This window comes from Magallana gigas, chromosome 1, assembly GCF_963853765.1.
Source record: "Magallana gigas chromosome 1, xbMagGiga1.1, whole genome shotgun sequence".
NCBI classification, from domain to species: domain Eukaryota; kingdom Metazoa; phylum Mollusca; class Bivalvia; order Ostreida; family Ostreidae; genus Magallana; species Magallana gigas.
In genome coordinates this window covers 56603168-56629406 of record NC_088853.1, presented here as the reverse complement: position 1 = coordinate 56629406, position 26239 = coordinate 56603168, and the positions used below count along the sequence as shown (strand labels likewise).

The window sequence follows — 26239 nt, the reverse complement described above, 5'->3', positions numbered from 1 at the left end:
TTTCAGGAATACATCAATTGGAAAAAGTAAAAGTTGTAGTATTAGACAAAGACATGAAGGGAATCGCAGCTGTCAGAAAAGTTATTCCAGGGGCCGATATCTAACAGTGTAACTTCCATGTCAGCTGTAGATAGATTTATTAAATAATTATCAAAACCACAAAAGGAAAAAAAATGATCTTTAAAAATCTTTTCAGTCACTTGTTGTTTTCGAAATCAAAATCAGCTTTTGAAAGAGCATTAAATCACCTGGCAGCAACAGCCCCTGAGAGTTGCATGACCTTATTACAACAAAAACTAGGTAAAGCCACATCAGATAAAACATTGGGCATTCTATAAAACAGTCCAACAAATTAATCTTGGAAACACAACAAATAATAGGATGGAGTCACATGACTAGAAAATCAAAGATATCCTGAAAAGAAATATGACACTAACAGAGGAGTAAAGAGCATATTACTACTGCACAGGGGAAAAGTAAATGAAATGTCTCACCGAGAAATCAACCATACATTTAAAACCGCATACCTCCTAGGAGATGATGATGTTGTAAAAGATGACATTGTTTAAAACATTACACCATATGCAGCAGGCATTATATTTGCAGAACTAGAAAAAGCCCGTTTAAGCACATCAAAGAACAATAAAACGTGCAGTTGTTCTCTTAAGAAGAACATGATTTTGCCATGTAGACATGTTTTTGCCGGAAGGATAGAGCAAGGGGAAAATAGATTCAATATTGATGATGTTGCAGAGAGGTGGCGCCTATAATACCAAAAAATATGTACAGGTAGGAGACACAAAAGGACAATTACAGAAACACAGAAAGCAGTCAACATCTGCGAAAAAAATAAGAAAAATCAATTATCAAAAATTCAGGAAATGATGGTATTATGCTAGGCTATTGCAGACTATGCATCTACTGTGGGTACATGTACAAAAGAGTTCAATGAAAAAATGGATACTCTTGCTACGATGTATGATGCATGGCTCAGTTGGGAAAAAGTCATTTTTAAAGCAGAAGAAGCTGACGAACCTTATCCCTGTGTGACACCAGAGACACCTATCATCTCAGCTCCATCTCCATCCAAAATTGACAACATGGTGCCTTCACCTAAAACCAGTGTAAGCGATGAAGACTTGCCTTCTTCCCCATGTTCGCTGCCACCATTATCACCTGAATCTTCACCATTACTGTCTTCCACTCCCTGTTTACATCAGTTTCCATGGACGTTAAAATGCAAGCTGCATGCATTATGATGATCCAAGAGCAGACCATGGGTATAAATGTCATCAACTGCAAGCGAAAAAAGGAGGATATGATTGTGGATTATTTTCATTTGCATATGCAACAGATCTTTGTTTTGGAAATGACCCATCAATGAAAACTTACACCCAGAAAAGTATGAGAAATCATTTACTCTCATGTTTGGCAGAAAACCAGATGTGCCCTTTTCCGTCAGAAGAAAGGAATATGCAGAAAATGGTGACAAAGTCCTTCAAGATCCCACTTTTCTGCATTTGCAGATTACCAGACAATAGGGAAGACAAAAATGGGGAAATGTGAGGACTGTGAGGTGTGGTTTCACAAGTCGTGCCTTTCAATTCCAAAGAAGGTGTTTGAAGAAGTGAATTCGAAATGGTACTGTACTAAATGTAAAAAAAAATGACCACGCAAATTTCACCATCTCAAATTGACTTCTTTTCACCGCTGCGACCCGAGTTCGATCCCCGTGATCGACAGAGGTTGGATGTGATAGGGTATGGCGGTCGCCCGCTTGGACACTCGGGTTCTCTCAGGGTACTCCGGCTTCGTCCCACACCAATGACCCCCTCGCGCTAACATCCGTGCCAACAAGAGATATTAATATAAGTTGTAGAACTTGTTTATCCATCGTTGTAAAATAAATAAATTCGGTTGTTTTAATTGACTTCTGATGCAGTTTTAATGATCTATTCTTACTATTTTGACGGTCATATATTTCATCTATGAATCATTTGTTATTTAGTTGAAACAAGAATACAATTCCTGGGTCCCCCGCCGGTCAAGCAGTATACTAGTAATGACCAAGGCTGATTTAGGAACTTGACCAATGTATTAGTGGTATAAACATTTGGTATAAATTTCATGTAAATCCGTCAAAATTTGTAGGCATGAGAGCGCTTACAATGTCAATTTTTGGATAAAACGGAGTCTTTATTGTGGTCAAAGTACCATAACTCCAATAAAAAGCATCGACCAATGCTGATTTTCGAACTTGACCAAATTATTAGTGGTATAAACATTTGATATAAATTCAATGAAAATCAGTCAAAATTTGTAGGCATGAGAGCTTTTACAAGGTCCATTTTTTGATAAAACGAAGTCATTATTGTGGTCCAAATCCTATAACTCCAACAAAAAGCGTCGACCAATACTGATTTTCGAACTCGACCAAAGCATTAGTGGTATAAACATTTGGTATAAATTTAATGAAAATCCGTCAAAATTTGTAGGCATGAGAGCTTTTACAAGGTCAATTTTTTGATAAAACGGAGTCATTATTGTGGTCCAAATCCCATAACTCCAACAAAAAGCGTCGACCAATACTGATTTTCGAACTCGACCAAAACATTAGTGGTATAAACATTTGGTATAAATTTAATGAAAATCCGTCAAAATTTGTAGGCATGAGAGCGCTTACAAGGTCAATTTTTTGATAAAACGGAGTCATTATTGTGATCAAAGTCCCATAACTCCAACTAAAAGTATCGACCAATGCTGATTTTCGAACTTGAACAAAGTATTAGTGGTATAAACATTTGGTATAAATTTAATGAAAATCCGTCAAAATTGGTAGGCATGAGAGCGCTTACAAAAAAGTGTGACGGACGGACGCACGGATCCACGGACGGACGCCCGGCATTTCTATGTCCCCGCTCCACGGTGCGGCGGGGGACAAAAATTGTAATTCGATCTGGACATTCTATCTGTGTATTTCATCACTATTTTGTAATAATGATAATGACAAATATATAATTGTATTAAATGTGCCTGGTATAACACACCCCCCCCCCCCAATTAAGGGACCTTGATACTGGATGAATGAATTACATGCACGTTTGACTTTGTAACTTTATGCAGTCGTATATATGTATATATGTATATTTAAACCAAGCATTTGACTTATTTTCAACCAATTGAACCAAACGATAATTGAGGTATTTGTCTGCTTTTGTGATTTTTTAAAAATAACCATAATGATAACTACTGTTTTTAAGTTACCATTATTTATGTTACACAAATTGTCTTCCACATTAACTTTCAATTTAGATTTATGACAAAAAAATGTGGATGAATAAAATATTCTTAATGTCCAAATTTACAATTTTTACATTTATTTTTTTTTGCTTATGTATGTTTAATTAAGTGATGATTTTTGTTCTATCTATAAAAGATAATTATACAGAACTCTATTACTTTTAATGTTTTTGATTAAATTCTTTAAATGGTCTATATACATAGTGTATACTTGTCTGGTACACCGTACATATATTGGATATGAAACAAGACATATTTAAAGGAGGAAATGTATGGTTTTCCGGTAATTAAAAAATGTAATCATAACAAAACCTCGGACATGCTCAATGTTGTCAATCAGAGAAAAATGTGTGTTGCCTGGAAGTCTTTTCTTTGTACAGAGTCAGGTGAAGTCGTACCCAAACCAACTCTTACCCAAACAGCATAATAATCCATTGGTCCGGCCGTAAACAACGATCCGTGGGTTGTAAATGTAAAAGATAATGTGTTAAGGTCATAGGTTTTGATATAATTACAATAATTAAGATACTATGAGATAATAGAATAGAATTCTTGATAATATATAGTCATATCCTGTAAGTTTGCCAAAGAGGTGACTATATTAACATTTGATAGAAAATTTCTGTTTACAAACATCTTTTCCTTTAAAAAAAACCAACAAGTGTTTAAAATATCGTTACCGTTTTGGAGATATATGAGAAAGAAGGTTTTAGGGGCCGGTCCCTTAACTCCTTTTAGGGGCCGTTTAACGAAACTTTGAAGGTTGCATTTTGTTAAGAACATTATTTGAAACAACTTCTCTTCTATACTACATTTCAATATATTTTTTCTTTCTGAGATATGGGTGATCAAAATTTTGGACTTTTGGCCCTTCAAAACCTTAATTACGTAACATATGATAAAATCATTACAGTACTTGGATACATTACTGTAAGATAAACATATTTGCTTCTATAACATTTAACAAAAAATTTCTCAGTAAAGGGCTACAGATAAAAGACTTTAAAGCCCTTTGGTTTCCTAATTTGAGGGGCCAGCCCCTTTTTCTTGATATCAAATGAAAGGTCCTGTAAATATTAACCTTTCTTACATTACATGTCTTAACAAAATATTTTTCAGAAAAGAGATAAACAAAAAAAACAAGAAAAAAATACGACGTTTTTTTAAACTAAATTTTCGGGTCCAGGCGAGCTTCGGCGCCTTCCAATCCAGTTCAAAATGAAAATAAAATTGCAAATCTATAATCTTTTGTCTACCATTCCATGAAAGTTTGAACTCAATATCTTTTATAGTTTAGGAGAAGTTAGAGTAACAAGCCACCCCTCTAAAAATTGCTAAAACGTCAATATCTCAAAAACGGAAGTGACGTCATAAATACAATTAAAAACCTTTAAGGTTTCGATCACTATCTATCATATCTGAAAGTTTCATGAAAATCAGTCGAGCCGTTTCTGAGAAATCGCGTGCACAAAATTTGTAAGAAAAAAAAAATAATAATAATAATAGGGAAAAAGAAACCGAACGAAAACAATAAGGTCTTCCGTTGGAAACGGAAGACCTTAATAATAGGGAAAAAGAAACCGAACGAAAACAATAAGGTCTTCCGTTGGAAACGGAAGACCTTAATAATAATAAGAATAAGAAAAGTGAAAAAGAAACAATAGAATAATAGAATTCAAAGATAAAATCGTAGATCTAAGCGAAAAAAAGAGAAAAAAATTTTGCGGCACTCGAGGCTTGAACCCAGGTCGCCTGGGCCATGTCCACGACTTTAACGACTGAGCTACTCGGACTCCGCTTCAGAACTTTGACGCTTAATTTCTCGAGAATGCCTTAATCGATTTTAAATTTAATTACATATTCTTAATCAGTAAAAGGGTCACTATAAGGTGTAAAAATTTCAGAAAAAAATATTAAAAAATAAAAAAGTCGAAAAATTCAATTTTTAAAATTTCCTTCCAGTGACGACCGGAAGTAACGGCGGATATTCTCTTGACCGAGGTGCACCAGAAAAACGGTAGATCTATTATCTCTGAAAATTTCAGCCATTTATCTGTACTCGTTTTTGAGAAACCCGACCAACAAAATTGATTTTTTAAAATCGTAAACGGACGATAACTTCTGACCGGAAGTGTTTTTTTCAAAAATGAAACAAAATGTATCAGCTTTAGATAAAAACACGTTTATATTGAAAATTTGAGCGAAATCGACCCAGCCATCTGCGAGAAATCGTCTGCACAAAATTGGTAAGAAAAAAAAAGAATAATAATAATAACTAGATTCGATCTCGTTGCGAGCAACGAGTGGGTCTTCCGTCCAATTTTTGAATAGATAAGATTAAACTTATCAATTCAAAGATAAAATCATAGATCTAAGCGAAAAAAAGAGAAAAAAATTTTGCGGCACTCGAGGCTTGAACCCGGGTCGCCTGGGCCATGTCCACGACTATAACGACTGAGCTACTCGGACTCCGCTTCAGAACTTTGACGCTTAATTTCTCGAGAATGCCTTGATCGATTTTAAAACTAATTACATATTCTTAATCAGTAAAAGGGTCACTGTAAGGTGTAAAAATTTCAAAGAAAAATATTAAAAAATAAAAAAGTCGAAAAATTCAATTTTTGAAATATCCTTCCGGTGACGACCGGAAGTGACGGCGGACATTCTCTTGACCGAGGTGCACCAGAAAAACGGTAGATGTATCATCTCTAAAAATTTCAGTTCTCTATCTTTACTCGTTTTTGAGAAACCCGACCAACAAAATTGATTTTTTAAAATCGTAAACGGACGATAACTTCTGACCGGAAGTGTTTTTTTCAAAAATGAAACAAAATGTATCAGCTTCAGATAAAAACACCTTTATACTGCAAATTTGAGCGAAATCGACCCAGCCATCTCCGAGAAATCGTCTGCACAAAATCGGTAAGAAAAAAAAAGAAGAATAATAATAATAACAATAAGAAAAGTGAAAAAGAAACAATAGAATAATAGAAGGGTCTTCCGCTGAAGACGGAAGACCCTAACTAGACACGATCTCGTTGCGAGCAACGAGGAGGTCTTCCGTTCAATTTTTAGAATGAAATATGACATCATCGACTTTAATTTTCGACAACAAAATATGTTTTGGAAAAAGGAGTGAAGTACTAATGCTTTATTGTATCGCTTTTTATAAGTTCTCTTGCTTTTTTAAATACTTGCATTTCTTTCAATTAAGATAGAAAAGATCAAACTTGTTTAACTCTGGTCCCTAAAACCCCAATTGGGTAACGCAAGAGAAAATCATAATATTGTTAGGATATTTAAACGTATTTTACCTAATCTAGCTTTAATAACCTTTCACAAAATGGCTCTCATAAAAGGGCTATAGATAAAAGATTTTAGAGCTCTTTGATCCCCTAATTTAAGGGACGTGTCCCTTTTTCTTTGATTCAAATAAAAGGTAATTTAATTCTACACAAATTTTGTTCAACAATTCGTTACCGTTCTGGAGATATATAAGAAAGAAGGTTTTAGGGGCCGATCCCTTATATCCTTTTAGGGGCCGTTTAACTAAATTTTGAAGGTTGAATTTTGTTGAGAACATCATTTGAACAACTTTTCTTCTGTACTGCATTTCAAAATATTTTTTTCTTTTGAGATATGGGTGATCAAAATTTTAGACTTTTGGCCCCTAAAAACCCCTAATTACAAAACACATGACAAAACCAATACATTGCTTAAATACATAACTGCAGGATAAACACATTTGCCTCTCTAACCTTTCACAAAATACCTCTCAGTAAAGGGCTACAGATTAAAGACTTTATAGCCCTTTGGTCCCCTGATTTTAGGGGCCAGCCCCTTGTTCTTGATATGCAATAAAAGGTCATTTAATTCTAAACAAATTTTGTCAACAAGTGTTTAGAAATTCGTAACCGTTCTGGAGATATATAAGAAAGAAGGTTTTAAGGGCCGATCCCTAATCTCCTTTTAGGGGCCGATTAACTAAATTTTGAAGGTTGCATTTTGTTGAGAACATCATTTTGAACAACTTTTCTACTGTACTGCATTACAAAATATTTCTCCTTTCTGATATATGGGTGATCAAGTTTTGGACTTTTGGCCCCTAAAAACCCTGAATTACGTAACACATGATAAAATCATTACATTGCTTAAATACATAACTATAAGATAAACACATTTGCTTCTATAACATTTCACAAAATATCCTTCAATAAAGGGTTATAGATAAAAGACTTAAGAGCCCTTTGGTCCCCTAATTTTAGGGGCCAGCCCCTTTTTTTTGATATGAATTAAAAGGTCATTTAATTCTAAACAAATTTTGTTCAACAAGTGTTTAGAAATTCGGTACCGTTCTGGAGATATATGAGAAAGAAGGTTTTAGGGGCCGGTCCCTTATCTCCTTTGAGGGGCCGTTTAACGAAATTTTGAGGGTTGCATTTTGTTGAGAACGTCATTTTGAACAACTTTTGTTCTGTACTGCATTACAAAATATTTTTCCTTTCTGAGATGTGGGTGATTAAAAGTTGGGACTTTTGGCCCCTAAAACCCCTTATTACATAACACATGATAAAATCATAACATTACTTGAATACATAACTGTAAGATAAACATATTTGCTTCTATAACCTTTCACAAAATATCTCTCAATTAAGGGCTACATATCAAAGACTTTAGAGCCCTTTGGTCCCCTTATTTGAGGGGTCAGCCCCTTTTTCTTGACATCAAATGAAAGGCCATTTAATTTTAAACAAATTTTGTTCAACAAGTGTTTAGAAATTCGTTACCGTTTTGGAGATATATGAGAATGAAGATTTTAGAGGCCGATCCCTAATCTCCTTATAGGGGCCGTTTAACGAAATTTTCAAGGTTGCATTTTGTTGAGAACATCATTTTGAACAACTTTTCTTCTGTACTGCATTTTAAAATATTTTTTTCTTTCGGAGATATGGGTAATCAAAATTTTGGACTTTTGGCCCCTAAAAACCCCTAATCACGTGACACATGATAAAATTATTAAATTACTTGGATACATAACTTTAAGATAAACACATTTGCTTCTATAACCTTTCACAAAATATATCTCAGTAAAGGTCTACAGATAAAAGACTTTAGAGCCCTTTGGTCCCATAATTGGAGGAGCCAGCCCCTTTTTCTTGATATCAAATGAAAGGTCCTGTAAATATAAACCTTTTTTACATTACATGTCTTAACAAAATATTTTTCAGAAAAGAGATAAACAAAGAAATCCAGAAAAATACGACATTTTTTTTAAACTCAATTTTCGGGTCCAGGCGAGCTTCGGCGCCTTTCAAGCCATATCAAAATGAAAATAAAATTGCACATCTACAATCTTTCGTCTACTATCCCTGAAAGTTTGAACTCGATATCTTTTATAGTTTAGGAGAAGTTAGAGTAACAAGCCACCCCTCTAAAAATCGCTAAAACGTCAATATCTCAACAAGAGGCCCATGGGCCACATCGCTCACCTGAGGAATAATAGGTATGATAAAATCAGCTTAATGGAGTCATAATACAAACTATCTGGACAATGTACAATAATACATGTAGATCCTGTATAAATAAAATCCATTTTCCCCTGGATATTCTTATGTTTATAATCATTAGTCCCTTTTCTAACAAGATGATTTTATAGTCATATCATATGTTGAGTATTGCAGTTCTCAAAATGATCCTTAACAATAGTTTATATATTAGATATAAACGTACATCAAACTCTGAACCTTCTCGGGAGGCCAAAGAATTGTCCTGGGGCCAAATTCTTAACAATTATAAAGAAACATCTGGCTGATTAGTTTCTGAGAAGATTTTTAAAGATTTACCCTATATATTCCTTTGTTAAACTTTGACCCCCCCATTGTGGCCCCACCCTACCCCTGGGGATCATGATTTTCACAACTATAAATCTACACTACCTGAGGATGCTTTCACACAAGTTTCAGCTTTCCTGGCTGATTAGTTTCTGAGAAGAAGATTTTAAAAGATTTACACTGTTTATTCCTATGTAAAACATCGACCTCCCATTGTGGCCCAAACCTACCCCCAGGGTTATGATTTTCACAAATTTGAATCTACACTACCTGAGGATGCTTCCACACAAGTTTCAGCTTTCCTGGCTAATTAGTTTCTGAGAAGAAGATTTTTAAAGATTTACTCTATATAATCATATGTTAAACTTCGACCCCCCATTGTGGCCCCATTCTACCCCCAGGGGTTATTATTTTCACAACTGTGAATCAACACTACCTGAGGATGCTTCCGAAGAAGATTCAGCATTGCCGGCAGATTAGTTTCTGAGAAGAAGATTTTTAAAGATTTACTCTATATATTCCTATGTTTAACTTCGATCCCCCATTGTGGCCCCATCCTACCCCCGGGGGTCATGATTTTCACAACTTTGAATTTACACTACCTAAGGATGCATCCACAAAAGTGTCAGCTTTCCTGGCTGATTAGTTTCTGAGAAGAAGATTTTTAAAGATTTACTCTATATATTCCTATTTTAAACTTCAATCCCCCATTGTGGCCCCACCCTATCCCTGGGGGTCATGATTTTCACAACTATGAATCTACACTACCTGAGGATGCCTTCACACAAGTTTCAGCTTTCCTGGCTGATTAGTTTCTGAGAAGAAGATTTTTAAAGATTTACTCTATATATTCCTATATTAAACTTCGATCCCCCATTGTGGCCCCACCGTACCCCGGGGGTCATGATTTTCACAACTTTGAATCTACACTACCTGAGGATACTTCCACACAGGTGTCAGCTTTCCTGGCCGATTAGTTTCTGAGAAGAAGATTTTTAAAGATTTATTCTATATATTCCTATGTAAAACTTCGATCCTTCATTGTGGCCCCACCCTACCTCCGGAGATCATGATTTTCACAAATTTTTATCTACATTACCTGATGATGCTTTCACACAAGTTTCAGCTTTCCTGGCTGATTAGTTTCTGAGGAGAAGATTTTTAAAGATTTACTCTATATATTCATTTGTTAAACTTCGACCCCCCATTGTGGCCCCACCCTCAGGTGAGCTAAAAAGGTTAAGGTTACAATACAATAAGTTGTTAAAGTTGGTTTCTGGAAGAACAGGCTTTGTAAATTTTCTTAATAAATATTGACAAATTTTTTAATTTTTTAAGCTTTAGTTTTTAAGATCTGTGTACAAACATAGAATTGTGAGCAAATCTCTGTATCTTGCTTATAATTCGAAGCTTAACACTCAAATATGGTTAGTAAATAGAAATTGTAAACAATTAAACACAAGAAACATGCACTACATGTATAACAAATAAAGAACACAATTTATTTTTTCGAAATGAATCATATATATACATGTATATACCTACATATTTCCGTCAGCGATATCAAACTCTATTTAAACTGAATAAACTCGAGAAAATGCCGAGCATCTCAACAAAACCTATTGCATTAATCTACATGTACCATTACGCAAAAGATTATGCCGAATTACCGATAGAATGAATTGTATTTCAGTACCCCTACATCCGATTTTGCTTAATTTGCGCAGGTAAACAGTTAACTGTTTGATTTACCGAAGTCTCTGTTTGATTTGATACGTAAAAATCACGAAATACAGACGATAGTTTCCAGGTTACAAAGCATAATGAGAACGAAACGAAAATCAGAACAAGCTAACACCATCGTCATGTGTGAAAACTATCAACGCATTGAAATATTTAGCCTCAATTTACTTCACAAAATCGGCACCAATATATTTTGTATGTTTCAAAATTTCCCTTCATACGCAAACTGTTGCACAACAAGCAAATTCATCATAGTCAGAAAGACCTTTTTCGTATAATGTCATGGCTGCTTTAAACAAAGAACCTCGTTTTAGAAGTATGGAATCATTTTACCGTATGCCGAACCCGAAGCTATTAAACTGATTGAAACACGCCTTTCCTTTATTATTATTTTCGTAATAACTCAGATTTGAAACAGAATTACCACTTAATTTTTGCAATTTATATTTTCCTTCCCATAAGGATAATTTATGCTAAACTAGGTTGAATTTGCCTCGGTAGTTCTTGAGAAGAAGATTTTTAAAAATGCACCCCCCTTTTTCTACAGTTTCAAGGTTTTCTCCGCTTTGAATACAGATCAAACTTTTATTTCTGCAATTTATATTCGCCCTCCCATAAGGATGCTTTGTGACAAATTTGGTTGAAATTGGATAAGCGGTTTTAGAGAAGAAGTTCAAAATGTAAAAAGTTTACAGACGGACAGACGGACAGACGGACGGACGGACAGACGGACAGACGGACGGACAGACGGACGACGGACAAAATGTGATCAGAATAGCTCACTTGAGCTTTCAGCTCAGGTGAGCTAAAAACGGAAGTGACGTCATCAATATAATTAAAAACCTATAAGCTTTTGCTCACTATCTATCATATCTGAAAGTTTCATGAAAATCGGTCGAGTCGTTTCTGAGAAATCGCGTGCACAAAATTTGTAAGAAAAAAAAAGAAAAATAACTAGACACGATCTCGTTGCGAGCAACGAGGAGGTCTTCCGTCTGATTTTAGAATTTGAGATATATGTTAGATCTTGATTTTGCTAAACATGATTTAGAATAGAAAAACGGGGTCTACATTCTAAGGGCCAGATACTGTTTTGGTTTCAAGGATAAGAGCTTTGTTCAACAAGGGTTTAGAAATTCGTCACCGTTCTTGAGATATCTGAGAAAAAAAAATTTTAGGGGCCAGTCCCTTACCTCCTTATTGGAGTCGCTGAACCAAATTTTGAAGGTTGCATTTTGTAAAGTACATCATTTTGAGTATCTTTTCTTCTACACTGCATTTCAAAACATTTTCCTTGGTGAGATATAGCTGGTCATAGTTTGTGGACCCTTGACCCCTAAAAAATCCTTATTCCATAACACATGAAAAAATCATCACATTACTTGGATACAGAACTGTAAGATAAACATATTTGCTTCTATAGCCTTTCATTAAATTTCCCTCAGTAAAGAGCTACAGATGAAACATTTTAGAGCCCTTTAGTTTCCTAATTTTAGGCGCCATCCCCTTTTTATGATATCAAATAAAAGGTCAATTGAATCTCAACACATTTTGTTAAACAACTGTTTAGAAATTAGTTACCGTTCATGAGATATATGGGAAAGAACGTTTAAGGGGCTGATCCCTTAACTCCTTATAGGGGCCATTTAACGAAATTTTGAAAATTGCATCTTATTAAGTACATCTTTCTGAGTATCTTTTCTTCTTTACTGCATTTCAAAATATATTTCCTTTCTGAGATATTTGTGATCAACATTCTATAATTTTGGCCCCTAAAAAACCCTTATTATGTAACACATGATAAAATCATTACATCGCTTGGATACATAACTGTAAGATAAACATATTTGCTTCTATAACCGTTCACAAAATATCCCTCAGTAAAGGGCTACAGATTAAAGACTTGAGAGGCCTTTGGTCCCCTAATTTAAGGGGCCAGCCCCTTTTTCTTGGTATCAAATAAAAGGTCATTTTATTCTACACAAATTTTGTTCAACAAGTGTTTAAAATATCGTTACCGTTTTGGAGATATATGAGAAAGAAGGTTTTAGGGGCCGGTCCCTTAACTCCTTTTAGGGGCCGTTTAACGAAATTTTGACGGTTGCATTTTGTTGAGAACATCATTTTGAACAACTTTTCTTCTGTACTGCATTACAAAATATTTTTCCTTTCTGAGATATGGGTGATCAAAACTTTTGACTTTTGGCCCCTTAAATCCCTTATTTACGTAACACATGATAAAATCATTACATTACTTGAATACATAACTTTAAAATAAACACATTTGCTTCTACATCATTTCACAAAATATCTCTCAGGAAAGGACTACAGATTAAAGACTTTAGAGGCCTTTGGTCCCCTAATTTAAGGGGCCAGCCCCTTTTTCTTGGTATCAAATAAAATGTCATTTAATTCTACACATATTTTGTTCAACAAGTGTTTCAAATATCGTTACCGTTTTGGAGATATATGAGAAAGAAGGTTTTAGGGGCCGGTCCCTTAACTCCTTTTAAGGGCCGTTTAACGAAATTTTGACGGTTGCATTTTGTTGAGAACATCATTTGAAACAACTTTTCTTCTGTATTGCATTACGAAATATTTTTCCTTTCTGAGATATGGGTGATCAAAATTTTGGACTTTTGGCCCTTCAAAACCCTTAATTACGTAACATATGATAAAATCATTACATTACTTGGATACATAACCGTAAGATAAACATATTTGCTTCTATAACATTTCACAAAAAATTTCTCAGTAAAGGGCTACAGATAAAAGACTTTAGAGGCCTTTGGTCCCCTAATTTGAGGGGCCAGCCCCTTTTCCTTGATATGAAATGAAAGGTCCTGTAAATATTAACCTTTCCTACATTACATGTTTTAACAAAATATTTTTCAGAAAAGAGATAAACAAAGAAAACAAGAAAAAAATACGACATTTTTTTAAACTCAATTTTCGGGTCCAGGCGAGCTTCGGCGCCTTTCAATCCAGTTCAAAATGAAAATAAAATTGCAAATCTACAATCTTTTGTCTACCATTCCATGAAAGTTTGAACTCAATATATGTTATAGTTTAGGAGAAGTTAGAGTAACAAGCAACCCCTCTAAAAATCGCTAAAACGTCAATATCTCAGAAACGGAAGTGACGTCATCAATATAATTAAAAAGCTAAAAGATTTCGATCACTGTCTATCTTATCTGAAAGTTTCATGACAATCGGTTGAGCCGTTTCTGAGAAATCGCGTGCACAAAATTTGTAAGAAAAAAAAAAAATAATAATAACTAGACACGATCTCGTTGCGAGCAACGAGGAGGTCTTCCGTCCGATTTTTAGATGGTAATACGTTGTCTCGATTTTGATTTTCGACAACGAATCATGATATATATATGAGTGGAGTACTAATGCTTTTCTGAATCACTTATTTTTTTACGTTGGTTTTTCAAATACTTGTATTTCTTCCTATTGAGAAAGAAGAGATTAAAGGAAGTGAACATGAAAAAATTATCAAGGGCTCAAATTTGTCTGTTAGATGTGTATAATGATATCTGAAAACCGTTTGGACAGAGCTCTCCACAGTAAAAATATATACCACTTAGAGTAACTATTTCTTGCAATCCATGAGAGCTGCCATATTGTTAAAACCATTACCTCACTGCTGGGTTATCTCTAAGCATCTAAGAGAGGGCAGCACTGATGCTGACGTCAGTGAGACACATTGCATTTTTACACACGTTTAGTAGGCCGAACAGAGATAAAATGCCATCATCAAAATGTGGATTGAAACTTGAAATGGATGTAAAGAGTTGTCATTTTAAAACAGTGTTTATGGAGGAAAATTTTGGATCTCAGAATGATGCATTCCCGCCAGCAGTTAATAGGACATGTAACTAATAGGAATGTCCGTGGATCAGTGTTATTGTGACCTATTTCTTCTTGCACTCGGGAATTTCTTGTTTATGAGTTTGAACATTATGTGTGCTTCATAAATGAGCACACAAGGTGCAATGCTCAGCATCCTGATTTTTAAATAGTGTCTAAGTTCTGTTATTCTTCTGACAGCATAAACAGAACCTGCGTACATATCATAAAGATCTTATTTATCAAAAATGGATAAAAACAAATCAGAAAAATTTCCAGGGCATTTAGATAAAAAGTAACGGTAAGAATCCTCACAAAGATTATGAAATTACATTTTTATATTAATTTAAATTGAAATCTACAAACAGCATTTTATTATATAAACACTGACTGTCAAATCTTCATACAAACATCTGGTCTCATATTTTACAAATTAATTTATTTATTCATTTTTTGCACAAATCATGTAAAGTTATCGGAGGTTCATCTGTAGAAATGAACTAAATTTTTGTTCTCACATGACAGTAAAAATATTTTCTTCACATCCAGGCATTTTTTTTTCGTAACTTTTATCAACTCTGTACATAATCACTGGCCTAGTTCCAACATTGACCCAGTCACCAGCAGCAATGTGGCTGATGTACGTCAGAGAACAGATGCATTCTAGGGAAAAATGGATTACCTCCATAAACCTTTCAATGAGAGTGTTAAATTGATAAAATCTCTTGATAGAAATAAACAAAAAGGCTACAGACCTCATATTTAAGTTTCAAAAGGCTTTTAAAATTTATTAAGCAACAATTAATTTTTTCATATTCACTTCCTTTAAAGATTTTTAAATCTGGTCCCTAAAACATCTAATTACGTAACGCATGTGAAAATCATTATAATGTTTGGATATGTAAACGTATTATATATAATTGTTCTTTCATAACCTTTTACAAAATATCTTTCAGTAAAGGGCTATAGATCAATGAGTTAAGACCCATATAGGTCCCTAATTTTAAGGGCTAGTCCATTTTTGATATCAAATGAAAGGTCATTTAGTTTTAAACAAATTTTGTTCAACAAGTATTAAGAAATTTGCTACCGTTCTTAAGATATATCGGAAAGAAGGTTAAAGAGGCTGATCCGTAACCTCCTTATGGGGGACTTTTAAAGAAATTTTGAAGATTATTTATTGTTACATAATAATTGGGTACATAATTTTGAGCAACTTTTCGTTTATACAGCATTAAATATATTTTTCCTTTCTGAGATATGGGTGATTTAAATTTTAGACTTTTGACCCCTAGAAAATTTTTTTTTTGTAACACATGAAAAATCGTTACATTAACTGTATTAAAATCATTTTTGATTCTTTAACCTTTTACACAATATCTGTCAGTAACCGCTATAATTAAAAGACTTATTTGGATTCCAAATTTGAGAGGTTAGCCGTTTGTTGTTAGCATCAAATGAAAGGTCATTTAATTTCAAATGCATTTTGTTCAACAAGTGTTTCCAAGACATTACCTTTCTTGAGTTATCCCAGAAAGAACGTTTGAGATATTGATCCTTTATCTCCGTATGAGGGCCGTTAATCGAACTTTTGAGGGTTGTATTTTGTTTAGTACATTATTTTGAGCATGTTTTCTTCTCTACTGCATGTCAATATATATTTTTATTTTTTGAGATATGGGTGATGAAAATTTTGGAGTTTTGACTCAAATAACCCCTTATTACGTAACAAATGGGAAAACCATTATATTGCTCTGATACATAACTGTAAGATGAATTTATTTGCTTCTTAGATTTAAGATTATCTCTCAATAAACAGTCATAGACAAAAGACTTCAGACCCATCTGGGCCACTTATTTGAGGGGTCAGTCTCTTTTTCTTGATATCGAATGCAATGTCATTTGATTTTAAACACATTTTATTAACAAAGTTTAGAATTTTTTTACTGTTCATGAGATATATGGGAAAAAACATTTATGGTTTGATCCCATATCTCCTTAGAGGGCCGTTTAACGAAATCTTGGTCACTAATTTGAAGTGTCTGTCGTTATACAATCAATATGAAATTAAATCTTTTTGTAATTTTATTTATATTGTGAGAAATGTTAAGACATTATACAGGTTGGGACCAATAGCCCAAATTGGGTATACTAACCCGTTTGAGACATAATAGCCCGAATAGGGGGACTTTTAAAGAAATTTTGAAGATCATTAATTCATTTTTTATCAGAAAATTTTAAGACATTATACAGGTTGGGACCAATCGCCATAATTGGATATACTAACCCGTTTGAGACATAATAGCCCGAATAGGATATAAATTTAAAGTGCAAAAAATGAAAAAAAAAAAAAAAAAATGAAAATTTTTGATATAAATCTGCAAAAGTGGAAATTGAAATCTGAAAAAAATTGTAATAGGTTTTAGCAGGGAGCAGGAATAAAATTTCCGCAAATATCTATTTGCTTGGTGTGATGGTCAAAATTAACGCATCGTGGTAACTGTAGTAAGTTGATACTCTTTCGACTTTTGCCATTAAAGAATTTGACAAGTAAACATGGTCTAAAATAGTAGCTCCTTCTGTTGTTTTGAAATTTACGATTTGCCTACAACCATGTTTAATCATAAAAGTCTGAATAGGGCCTGCAGAAGTTGCGTCTTCATTGAAGTCTCCAAGACATGCAAAGTATTTCCTCTGAGATTTGTAATATGTAATCACCTTTTCGAGTTGCATCAAAAACTTTGTAACATCCAAGGAGTTGGGGCGATATACAGTAACAACGACAATATCTTCTGGCATACATTTTACACAGATTCCTTCAATATTTTTCACAGGAAGTGAACTAACGATTTTATTACAAGCGGTTTCTTTTATGTAAACACCCACACCACCACCTTTTGAGGCATGCAATTGAGAAACTTGTGCATTTGTGCAATCATATGAATCTGTTCTATTCGTTTGGTGAAATCTGAAACCATTTATTTCAAAATCATTCACGTTTTGTCCAGATCTCAGCCAAGTCTCCGTTAGGCAGATTATGTCTGCAGTTTTACATCGAAAATCCATCTGAAGATCACTGAAATGTTTGCTAAGGCTTTGAATATTGTGAAGATAAATCTTTAAGTCATTATCTGATGTTTCAGCTTTTGGGAGTGTTAATGTCGGCATTTTCTCGAGAGCTGCATTGACTTCTGGATCAGCATAAATTCTTTTCTGTACCATTTCAGGTTTATTTGATTCAATGAATAATCCTTGTTTAGACGTAACCCTGCTCAACGCAACATAACCTTGTCCGGGTGAAAATGTCCGGTCTAAATTAACTACTACTTTATCAACTGTCAATCCTTGCACTTTGTGCGCTGTACAGGCCCATGACAATCGTAACGGAAACTGATGTCGAACAACATTTTTTGTTTTCTGGGACATAATATCTTCATGAATCCTTTCAATTAAAACGATATTTCCATTTTTATTTCCTTTTCCATGTTTCTTCCCGACATTTACATTATCAAAAGTTACTCCTATTGCAACAACTGTGTTTTGTGCATGTCTCTGACCGTAGACAAATGTTGATACAATTCCCATAACTCCATTTACAAGGCCATCATCTACGTTGCAGTTTCTTGTGAGCATCACTCTTGCACCGAGTCCTAATAACAATGTGCTTGGAAGACTGTCTGTTTTAGAGCTTGTCAATGGCTTATCTCTTACGATCAGTTTTCCTGTAGTTCTATCTTTTGTGGAGTCTTGAGCGTCAATCTCAACAAAGTCGTCACATTTTTTTCGAAGCATTGTCAAGTTATAAGCATTAACCTCATCATTTGTTGCATAGACATGAAGGACATCGTCTGGGCCCTCTCGTACACATTCGTTTAAGATAGCGTTAGTTTGCTCTTCTAATGGTTGATTTATTTCTCTTGTTCGAAGTGTATTCAGTGCCTCTGCAAATGGAATGTCTTGTCGTTGCCTCATGATATCTGTCAATTCTACTACTTTGAAAAGGTCTAGCCAAAAATCGAAGGGATAAAGAGCACTATCCTTATAGAGACGTTCATCTTTGCGCTGTTTCACAGGCGGAAGCTGATAGAAATCTCCAACGGCAATTACTGACACTCCCCCAAATGGTTCCTTGCATTTCTTAATTTGAACTAGTCTTTCATGAATATAGTATAATAATCTTTTATACACCATTGAAATTTCATCAATGACCAGAATTTGAAGATCTGAAAGTTGAACTCGCATTTCACTGAGACTCTGTTCTCTCAATGGTTCATAAGGCAATGGCATATGTTTTGGCAGTGAAAACAAATGGTGAATAGTATTTCCTCCGATGTTATATGCAGCTGTTCCTGTGAAAGCTGTAAGAAGAACTGAAACACTATCTGGAGTTGTCAAGTTTTTTCCCAGTAAGCGTGATGCTTCATAATGTATGGCTTTAATTAGATGACTCTTGCCTGTTCCTGCTCCGCCAGTTATGAAAATGTGCAGCGATTCAATTTTTTCGCCGAAGGTTTTCTTTAAACACCAATCTCTCACCAAGTAAAATACTTTCATTTGAGTCTCATTCAAATTTTGTAGAACATGCGTTATCTGTTCTCTTGACTGTGTATTTTGCTTTACCTTGTAAAGAACATCAGAATTATGTTGTGGTTGCATGTCTGGCAATTCTTCTGTAGCATTTAAGTCTAGATCAACATTTCTATTTCTAGAGCATTCATGTCTCATTACTTCTGTCTCTGGACAAAGATTTGCCCAAGCATCTTCTGGCTCCCCGATCTGTTCGAAGTTTTCTTGTGCTTCTGCGATTACATCTTCATTCTGGGCATACCTTGCTCTGTTTGAGTCAACAATGGATTTGACAGATTGCAATTTGTGTTTTCCTAATATTCGCACGTGCCCGTTTTCGTAAAATGCCTCATATTGATCATAGCCTGGTGGTTTTAGTTGATTGATTCCCCAGTAAGGCAAGAACAGTTGTAATTGGCACTGGTAATACTTTTCCGGCATTTTTTTAGCATCGAATCTTGGGTATCGTACTATTGCCGGCTTAGCACGTGTTCGCTTCTGAATAAATCCTTTTGAATTTTGCAGTTCAAACACATTTTCATTTTTAGTCTTTGGAACCTGTGATTTGGCAAGGACTCTGAATTCTGAGCAAAATTCTGCCAGGCACATGTTTTGAAACAACGGTTCATTTGGCCGACTTTCATATCTGTCTACAATGTTTGTCATCCATATGTCTTCATCGTCGTCTTCCTCAATTTCATCGTTTTTTCTTGATTTTTGATTTCTTTTGATTTGAGACAATGGTTTTGTCAGTCTCGTTGGATTCTCCCCAACTGGTATAAAAACAACCTTTCTCGAACATTCCTTCATTTTCAAGTTACATACCCGATAAACAGCTTCCTGTGCACTAACTTCTCTGTGAGTTAAATACGCAGAGCCAATTTTCTTTAAGGTTGATCGGGCACTTTCATTTCCTTCTTCTGCCTCTATTTTGGTTTGTCTTAACACCATTCCCATTTCTCTTTCAGACTTTGAAATGTAAGAAATAATGTAGACGATACAACTGAATGGATCCAAAACAAACTGAATGTCCATATTAGCATCCCAGCATTTCAAAAGGCACGGATTATACTGATTGGTCCATAATTCAGATGGGTTTCTTTTTAAAACAACTGACGTTTTCTTTGCTAATCGTTTGTGTGCTTCCATGTACTGTGCTTGTGTCAAGCCCAACTTTTCGAAAACCTGTTCTGTGTTTTCCAATCCGTTTGCATCATCTTGGATTTCATTCCAAACTTGTAAAAGGATTTGTTTAGCCTTTGACTCTTCCTCTTTTAAATGAATTGTATCCATATCATTTTCGATGTTGTCTTCCTCATAAGGAGAATTGATGAATGTGTATTCAGATGGAGGTCTAGGAAAATTAAACCTACATTCTGTGCCCTTTTTTCTACACGACTTGGAATGTTTTTTGCTGTGTTGTTGTACAGACAAAACAATATCCTTCAGCTCTAAATCTTCATTGTCAGATGGTATTGCACAACTCACATATTTGTCGATGAAAGTGCATACTTCTTCCTCTCCGTTTTCATCAAGGTTTGGAGCATTTTCTACCCAATATAAGCAATGCATGTGGGGTGACCCTCTTTGCTGGAATTCGACTCTCTGGAAATAATCACTAACATTTCCAATTGGTTGTGATGGTGAAAATATCACTTCTGTTTGAAAAACATGAAATCTATGCTCGAACATTCTAGCAACTGTTACAGGATTACTTCTCAGAACTTCATTTTTTTCACTCCAGTCCAACATACTTGGATCTCTTGGATCATTTTGTTGTCTCAATATCGTTGAAATTGCATCATTCCATCTATGTTCTGCAGCAGAAAATGAGCAAAACCACGTTGGGATTCCTAGCTGACGAAGCATAGCAAACAGATCTTTTTGTGAGGCTGACCAATATGCTGGCGTTCCGCGTATGGGTTGCATAAACCTTAAAGCCTCGTCATTTCGCATTAGCTTTGATAGAATTTCGGGGTTTTGTACCATATTGGCTGTCATATTTTGGTCACATTCAAGTCTCCTAACAGATTTTCTGATAGATATTTGTGTTTTTTCTATAACTTGATTTAAGTCGGACATAAACTGGCTGAAAAAGATGTAGCTGCTGTCTTTTGCGAATCTATCATCTGTATTCATAAGACGATTGTTGAAGTATCTTGACAGTGTAATTCGTGTTTCTCTTTTGTCATTCCATGAAAATTTTCCAGTAGGAAAGAGGTACGGAAATGTTTTTGCCTCATTACCTGGTTCCTGTAACATTCTAATCGGATTATTTCCTTCACCTGGAGCAATATCATAAATATCATCAAAGTAATGGTCCAGAACCACCTGACCAATATCAACTGGTTGTAAACAAGAATCTGTCGCAATTTGCTGGTGTTCATCGTCGTTTAATAACTGTTCCTCAGTTTCAGCAGTTGTAAGGCAACTCTCGACAGTTCCATTCCAGCTTGTATCTATTGCTACATCTTCATACCATTGATTGTTTCTTTTCAAATACTGTAATGCCTCGAATACGTGTTTTGGATTAACGAACTGGTATTCGATGTATCCTTTATAATTTAGTTTTCTCTTTAGCTTCACTCTTAGTAAGAGGTCTTCCTCAGGTTTCATTGGTAAACTTGTTACTTTCTTCAGATCTGATGGAACACATACAACTGGTCCATGAATATTTTGTTGACCACCGTGTGGAAGAGCCATAATTTTCATAAACGGAATGTGTATCGCAATCAAGTGTTTTTCAAGACTGTTAAGTTCTTCAAATTCCTTCGGAATATCTTCAAGGGCCATTTTATTAGCTGCGGCTTCTGCTGGAATATTTCCACTCAAAATTTTCCTGTGACATGTAAAACAAATCCATAAATTGGATTTTATACAATTTTCTTCACACGTCTCTGTACATTGGTGGCAATACTTTTCTTGAATGCAAACCGCTGCAACATTTGCTGCCTGTTCGTTTTTTGTATATGTGTGTCGTTCACACTTTTGAACTTGATTTTTAAATAAGAGCCGATCACAGCAACAGCAGGAATAATCTATCCCTTGTTTAGCTTTTTCTTTAAAGACTTTCACAGTTTCTTCCTGATTTTCCAATTTAGCTCGTTGAACATTTCTTTGTTTCTTTATTCTCTCTTTAATTTGTGCTTTTGCCGTTGGACTGGAATCGTATCGATTTTTACTTGAAGCCTTCCTTTTAGACCTGAATAAATCATCTTTTTCATACTTCATAGCTGCTGCATGAAGTTTTGTTTCCCGGAAGTTTTCATTTTCCCTGTACTTCAATGTACTTGCAGTATTGACGTGAGTCCTGTGCACTTCATCTAACTTGTACTTCAGTTTACTGTTTGTTTTGACATGTTCTCGGTGTTCAGCGTTTGATTCGTATTTCTGAATACTTTTCCTTTTGACGTCATCTCTGTGCTGTTTGTCAGTTGAATACCTGTCGATGCTTTTCTTTTTTAATTTTTGTTTATGTTCTTCATCATTTCTATATTTGTCAGTGCTTCTCTTTTTGACTTTCTGCTTGTGTTCGAGATCTGTTGCATACTTCTCAATACTTCTATTTTTAACATCCTGTCTATGCTCAATATCTGTCGCATATCTCTCAGTACTTCTCTTTTTGGAAGCATTCTTATATTCTTCATTTGTTGTATATGCCTTAACAATTCTCGTTTTCACTCTTTGTCTATGGTCAGGATCTTTTTGATATTTAATTTTGCTTTTTTCCCTGCTTCTTTCTTTTGTTTTGATATTGTAGTCAATTTCAGAATGATACCTTTGTTTGCTAACCTTTCTAATATTTTCTTGGAATTCTTCATCATCCAAATATCTTTGAGCAGCTATTTTGAGTTTTTTCCCCCTAAAATTCATGTCATTCTGGTACTTCTTTCTCAGAGCAATTTTCCGTACCTCTGCATAACTATGATTTTTTTGTACTTCTGACGATTGTTGTCTATTTTTTTGCATTCGTGTCCGGTTTCGATATCGCTTTTCATACTCAAGTGAACTTTTAAGCATTGGCATTTGGGTCAAGTTTGACTCTTCTCCATTAACCGAGAGCACAACATTATAATGGTTTTGTTGGTGATGATTAAAGTAAAGTGCCCCTGTTCTATTTTGGTCACCGGGTTCTACATCATTCACTGCAAATCTTATCCATCTCCCTCCAGAGAATGTGTATATATCGCTGTTCAGTAAGTGAGCTGTAGCAAATATTTCAACCTCAGTAGCCCATGTACTTTCCTGTGTCATTTGTGTAGAAGAAATGTGACTTTCAACAGATTCTTCATCATCTACAAATGGTTGAAATAACTTTTTGTTTTCCATCATATGGTTACAGACAGCGCTGCGCATTACATTGTGAAAATCCTCAGAGTTTGTTAGACTGAATGAAACAGCTCTAAAAAAGCAGTTTCCATCTCCTAAGATTTCTTTTTCTAGCCTTGGTGTAGTAATGTTTGTTCTGGAGCATTGGATATCAATTAAATCTCTGTTTGATATGTAAGGGACATTCAATTTTTGACAAAGATTTTGTTTGCTGCCTAAATTCAATGGGGAAAAACTGAACTGAAACTGTTCTTGACTAATGAACACAACATCATCATTTTGATCATGTGTTTTAACACTCGTTGTTTCTAATAACAAAGGCCTTTCAAATTGTTCACCAGAAAAGTGTTCGTTCTCTAGCTTGATATTTTCATGTTCAATAGAGTTCATTTTGCAGGACACACCAGTCAAATTACATTCAACGCTGTTTGAATATCTCATTGAAAGAGCAAGATTTTGTATGTGTGAATATACTTCACCTAAATTTTGAAGTAAAACCCTTGTACTTTTTCCAAACATACTTAACATCCCATTAGAAGACCTTGAATGAGAATCAAAAGCAAAAAATCCACTTTGTGTTTTACCTATTAAAAAGGTGTTACCACCAAAGCAAACAAAGCAACCATCAGTATCCGAAAGAGCAACCTGCAGAGCTTCATCTAGAGGCAATGCATTAAATTCTGCATAGTTCAATTCATCATCAGCCATAACAACACTTGCAAGTGATTCTTTTGCATGAAATTGGTACGATCGATTAAAACACTCAAACAGTTCTGGTAATTCTTCCACAAGCAAATATCTTTCAGTAATTGATGAGCTCTTTTGCAAATAAGAATACAACTCATTCCCTGTCATTAACACTCTATCCATATCTTGTGTAGTCCAATTCTTTGCATTTTTAAATTTGTGAAAGGCCAATCCTGCTAAACAATTTGCAACGCATTGAGTTCCAGCATTGTCTTCAAACAATGGATTAGCTTGATGAAATGACCCCTGTACTGAATAAGTTGATTCATAGTTACCTGTTTTACATGATTTCTGCAATAACTGACCAGTATTTCTTTCTCTCGTGTTTTCGTCAATATCTTTATCTGAAATAACATTTTTCTCATAGTTTTCATTCTCATTTCTATTTGTTTTCCTTTCAGTTTCCTTTTTGTTTACCCTCAAGTTGCCCTCATCTTTTGTTTTCCTGCTGGTCCCTCCATACATAGAGGTTTCCAGCTGCGCCTGACCTGCTGGTCCAGACACGTGCACGGTGTCCGGTCCAGGTGCCCTCGGTGGAGCACAAACCCTTTCTAGGGAGTCAGGGGACGGTGCCTTGTCCTGTTCGTGGACAAACAGACGACTTCCCCGAGGAGATGGCAACCTCGGGGCAGGTGAATGCATTTTCACTCGAGGCGAGGCCTGCACCCTGGCCAGGGGTTTTTCCTCTTTAGGCGGAAACCCCATAGAACCGTGCCCCGGAAAATTACCGGGAGAAGCTGCCTCAGCTTCCTCCTCTGTCCCGCAAGGAACAGAGGACTTTGTCAAGGTCTGGTCGTCTTGGGCATCTTCATAAACAGATTTGCGTCTCTTCTGTCTCATTCTCTCCCTTTCTCTTTCTCGCTTTTTTCGAGTGTTAACAGCTTTTCTCTTTGGCATCTGAAAAAATATCCCTAAAATTTAAAGTTTTCAAAACAATTTCTACATTATTGACTTTCTTTCTAATTAAAATGTAGGCATGAGATAATTGTATCAACTAATCATAATCTACTGTAACGGTAAGTTGACTATAATTAGTTGACAATAATCTGTAGTCAAAGCAATTTTAATATACTGTGGAATTGACAATAATCTGTAGTCGAGTCGAGTTAAATACTGTGGAATCATTATTGTTTGTGGGGACCAATGTTCGTGGGTTTCATTGGTACATTTGTAACCCTTGCCCACGAATTTACATCCCCACGAACATATATACAATCATTTGTTTAATATTTATTACAAGTGAAAAGCTGTCAATGTGACAGCAAACCGGGTTTTCTTTTATTTGAACTGTATCCATAATCCATGTCAACCTGTATCCAGTGAAATGGATAAGGTGAAAGGGTATCCTATATGCAATATTTTGCCAAAAAATGACTAAGTTCAAAAGCTGGTTTTTTTTTCTCATAAATAATCAGAAATCTAAATCCTAGCAATATGCACACCTCTTATATATGTATAATTGATCTGCAAAAGAACAACTTCCTATCTTGAAAACTGTAGGAGGAGTTATCCGTACAATGAGGGTACCCTATATGCAATATTTTGCCAAAAAATGACTAAATTCAAAAGCTGATATTTTTTTCATAAATAATCGGAAATCTAAATCCTAGCAATATTTAAACTCTGATATATGTACAACTGATCTGCAAAAGAACAACTTTCTATCTTGAAAACTGTAGGAGAAGTTATCCGTACAATAAAGGGTACCCTATTGGCAATATTTTGCCAAAAAATGACTAAGTTCAAAAGCTAGTATTTTTTTTCGTAATTATTGGAAATCAAAATCCTAGCAATATGCACACCTCTGATATATGTACAATTGATCTGCAAAAGAACAACTTCCTATCTTGAAAACTGTAGGAGGATTT

General features: G+C 35.0%; 1 protein-coding gene across 1 annotated transcript; it reads right to left on the bottom strand.

Moving 5' to 3' along the window:
* Positions 1-1036: 1036 nt before the first annotated feature.
* LOC136276068 (uncharacterized) lies at positions 1037-25268 on the bottom strand. Its single transcript, XM_066086924.1, has 4 exons — positions 24789-25268; positions 22498-22913; positions 19350-22134; positions 1037-1207 (listed from the first exon to the last, which is right to left on the bottom strand). The coding sequence occupies exons 1-4, from the start codon at positions 25266-25268 to the stop codon at positions 1037-1039; spliced, it is 3852 nt and encodes a 1283-aa protein (XP_065942996.1).
* Between the last annotated feature and the right edge of the window lie 971 nt (positions 25269-26239).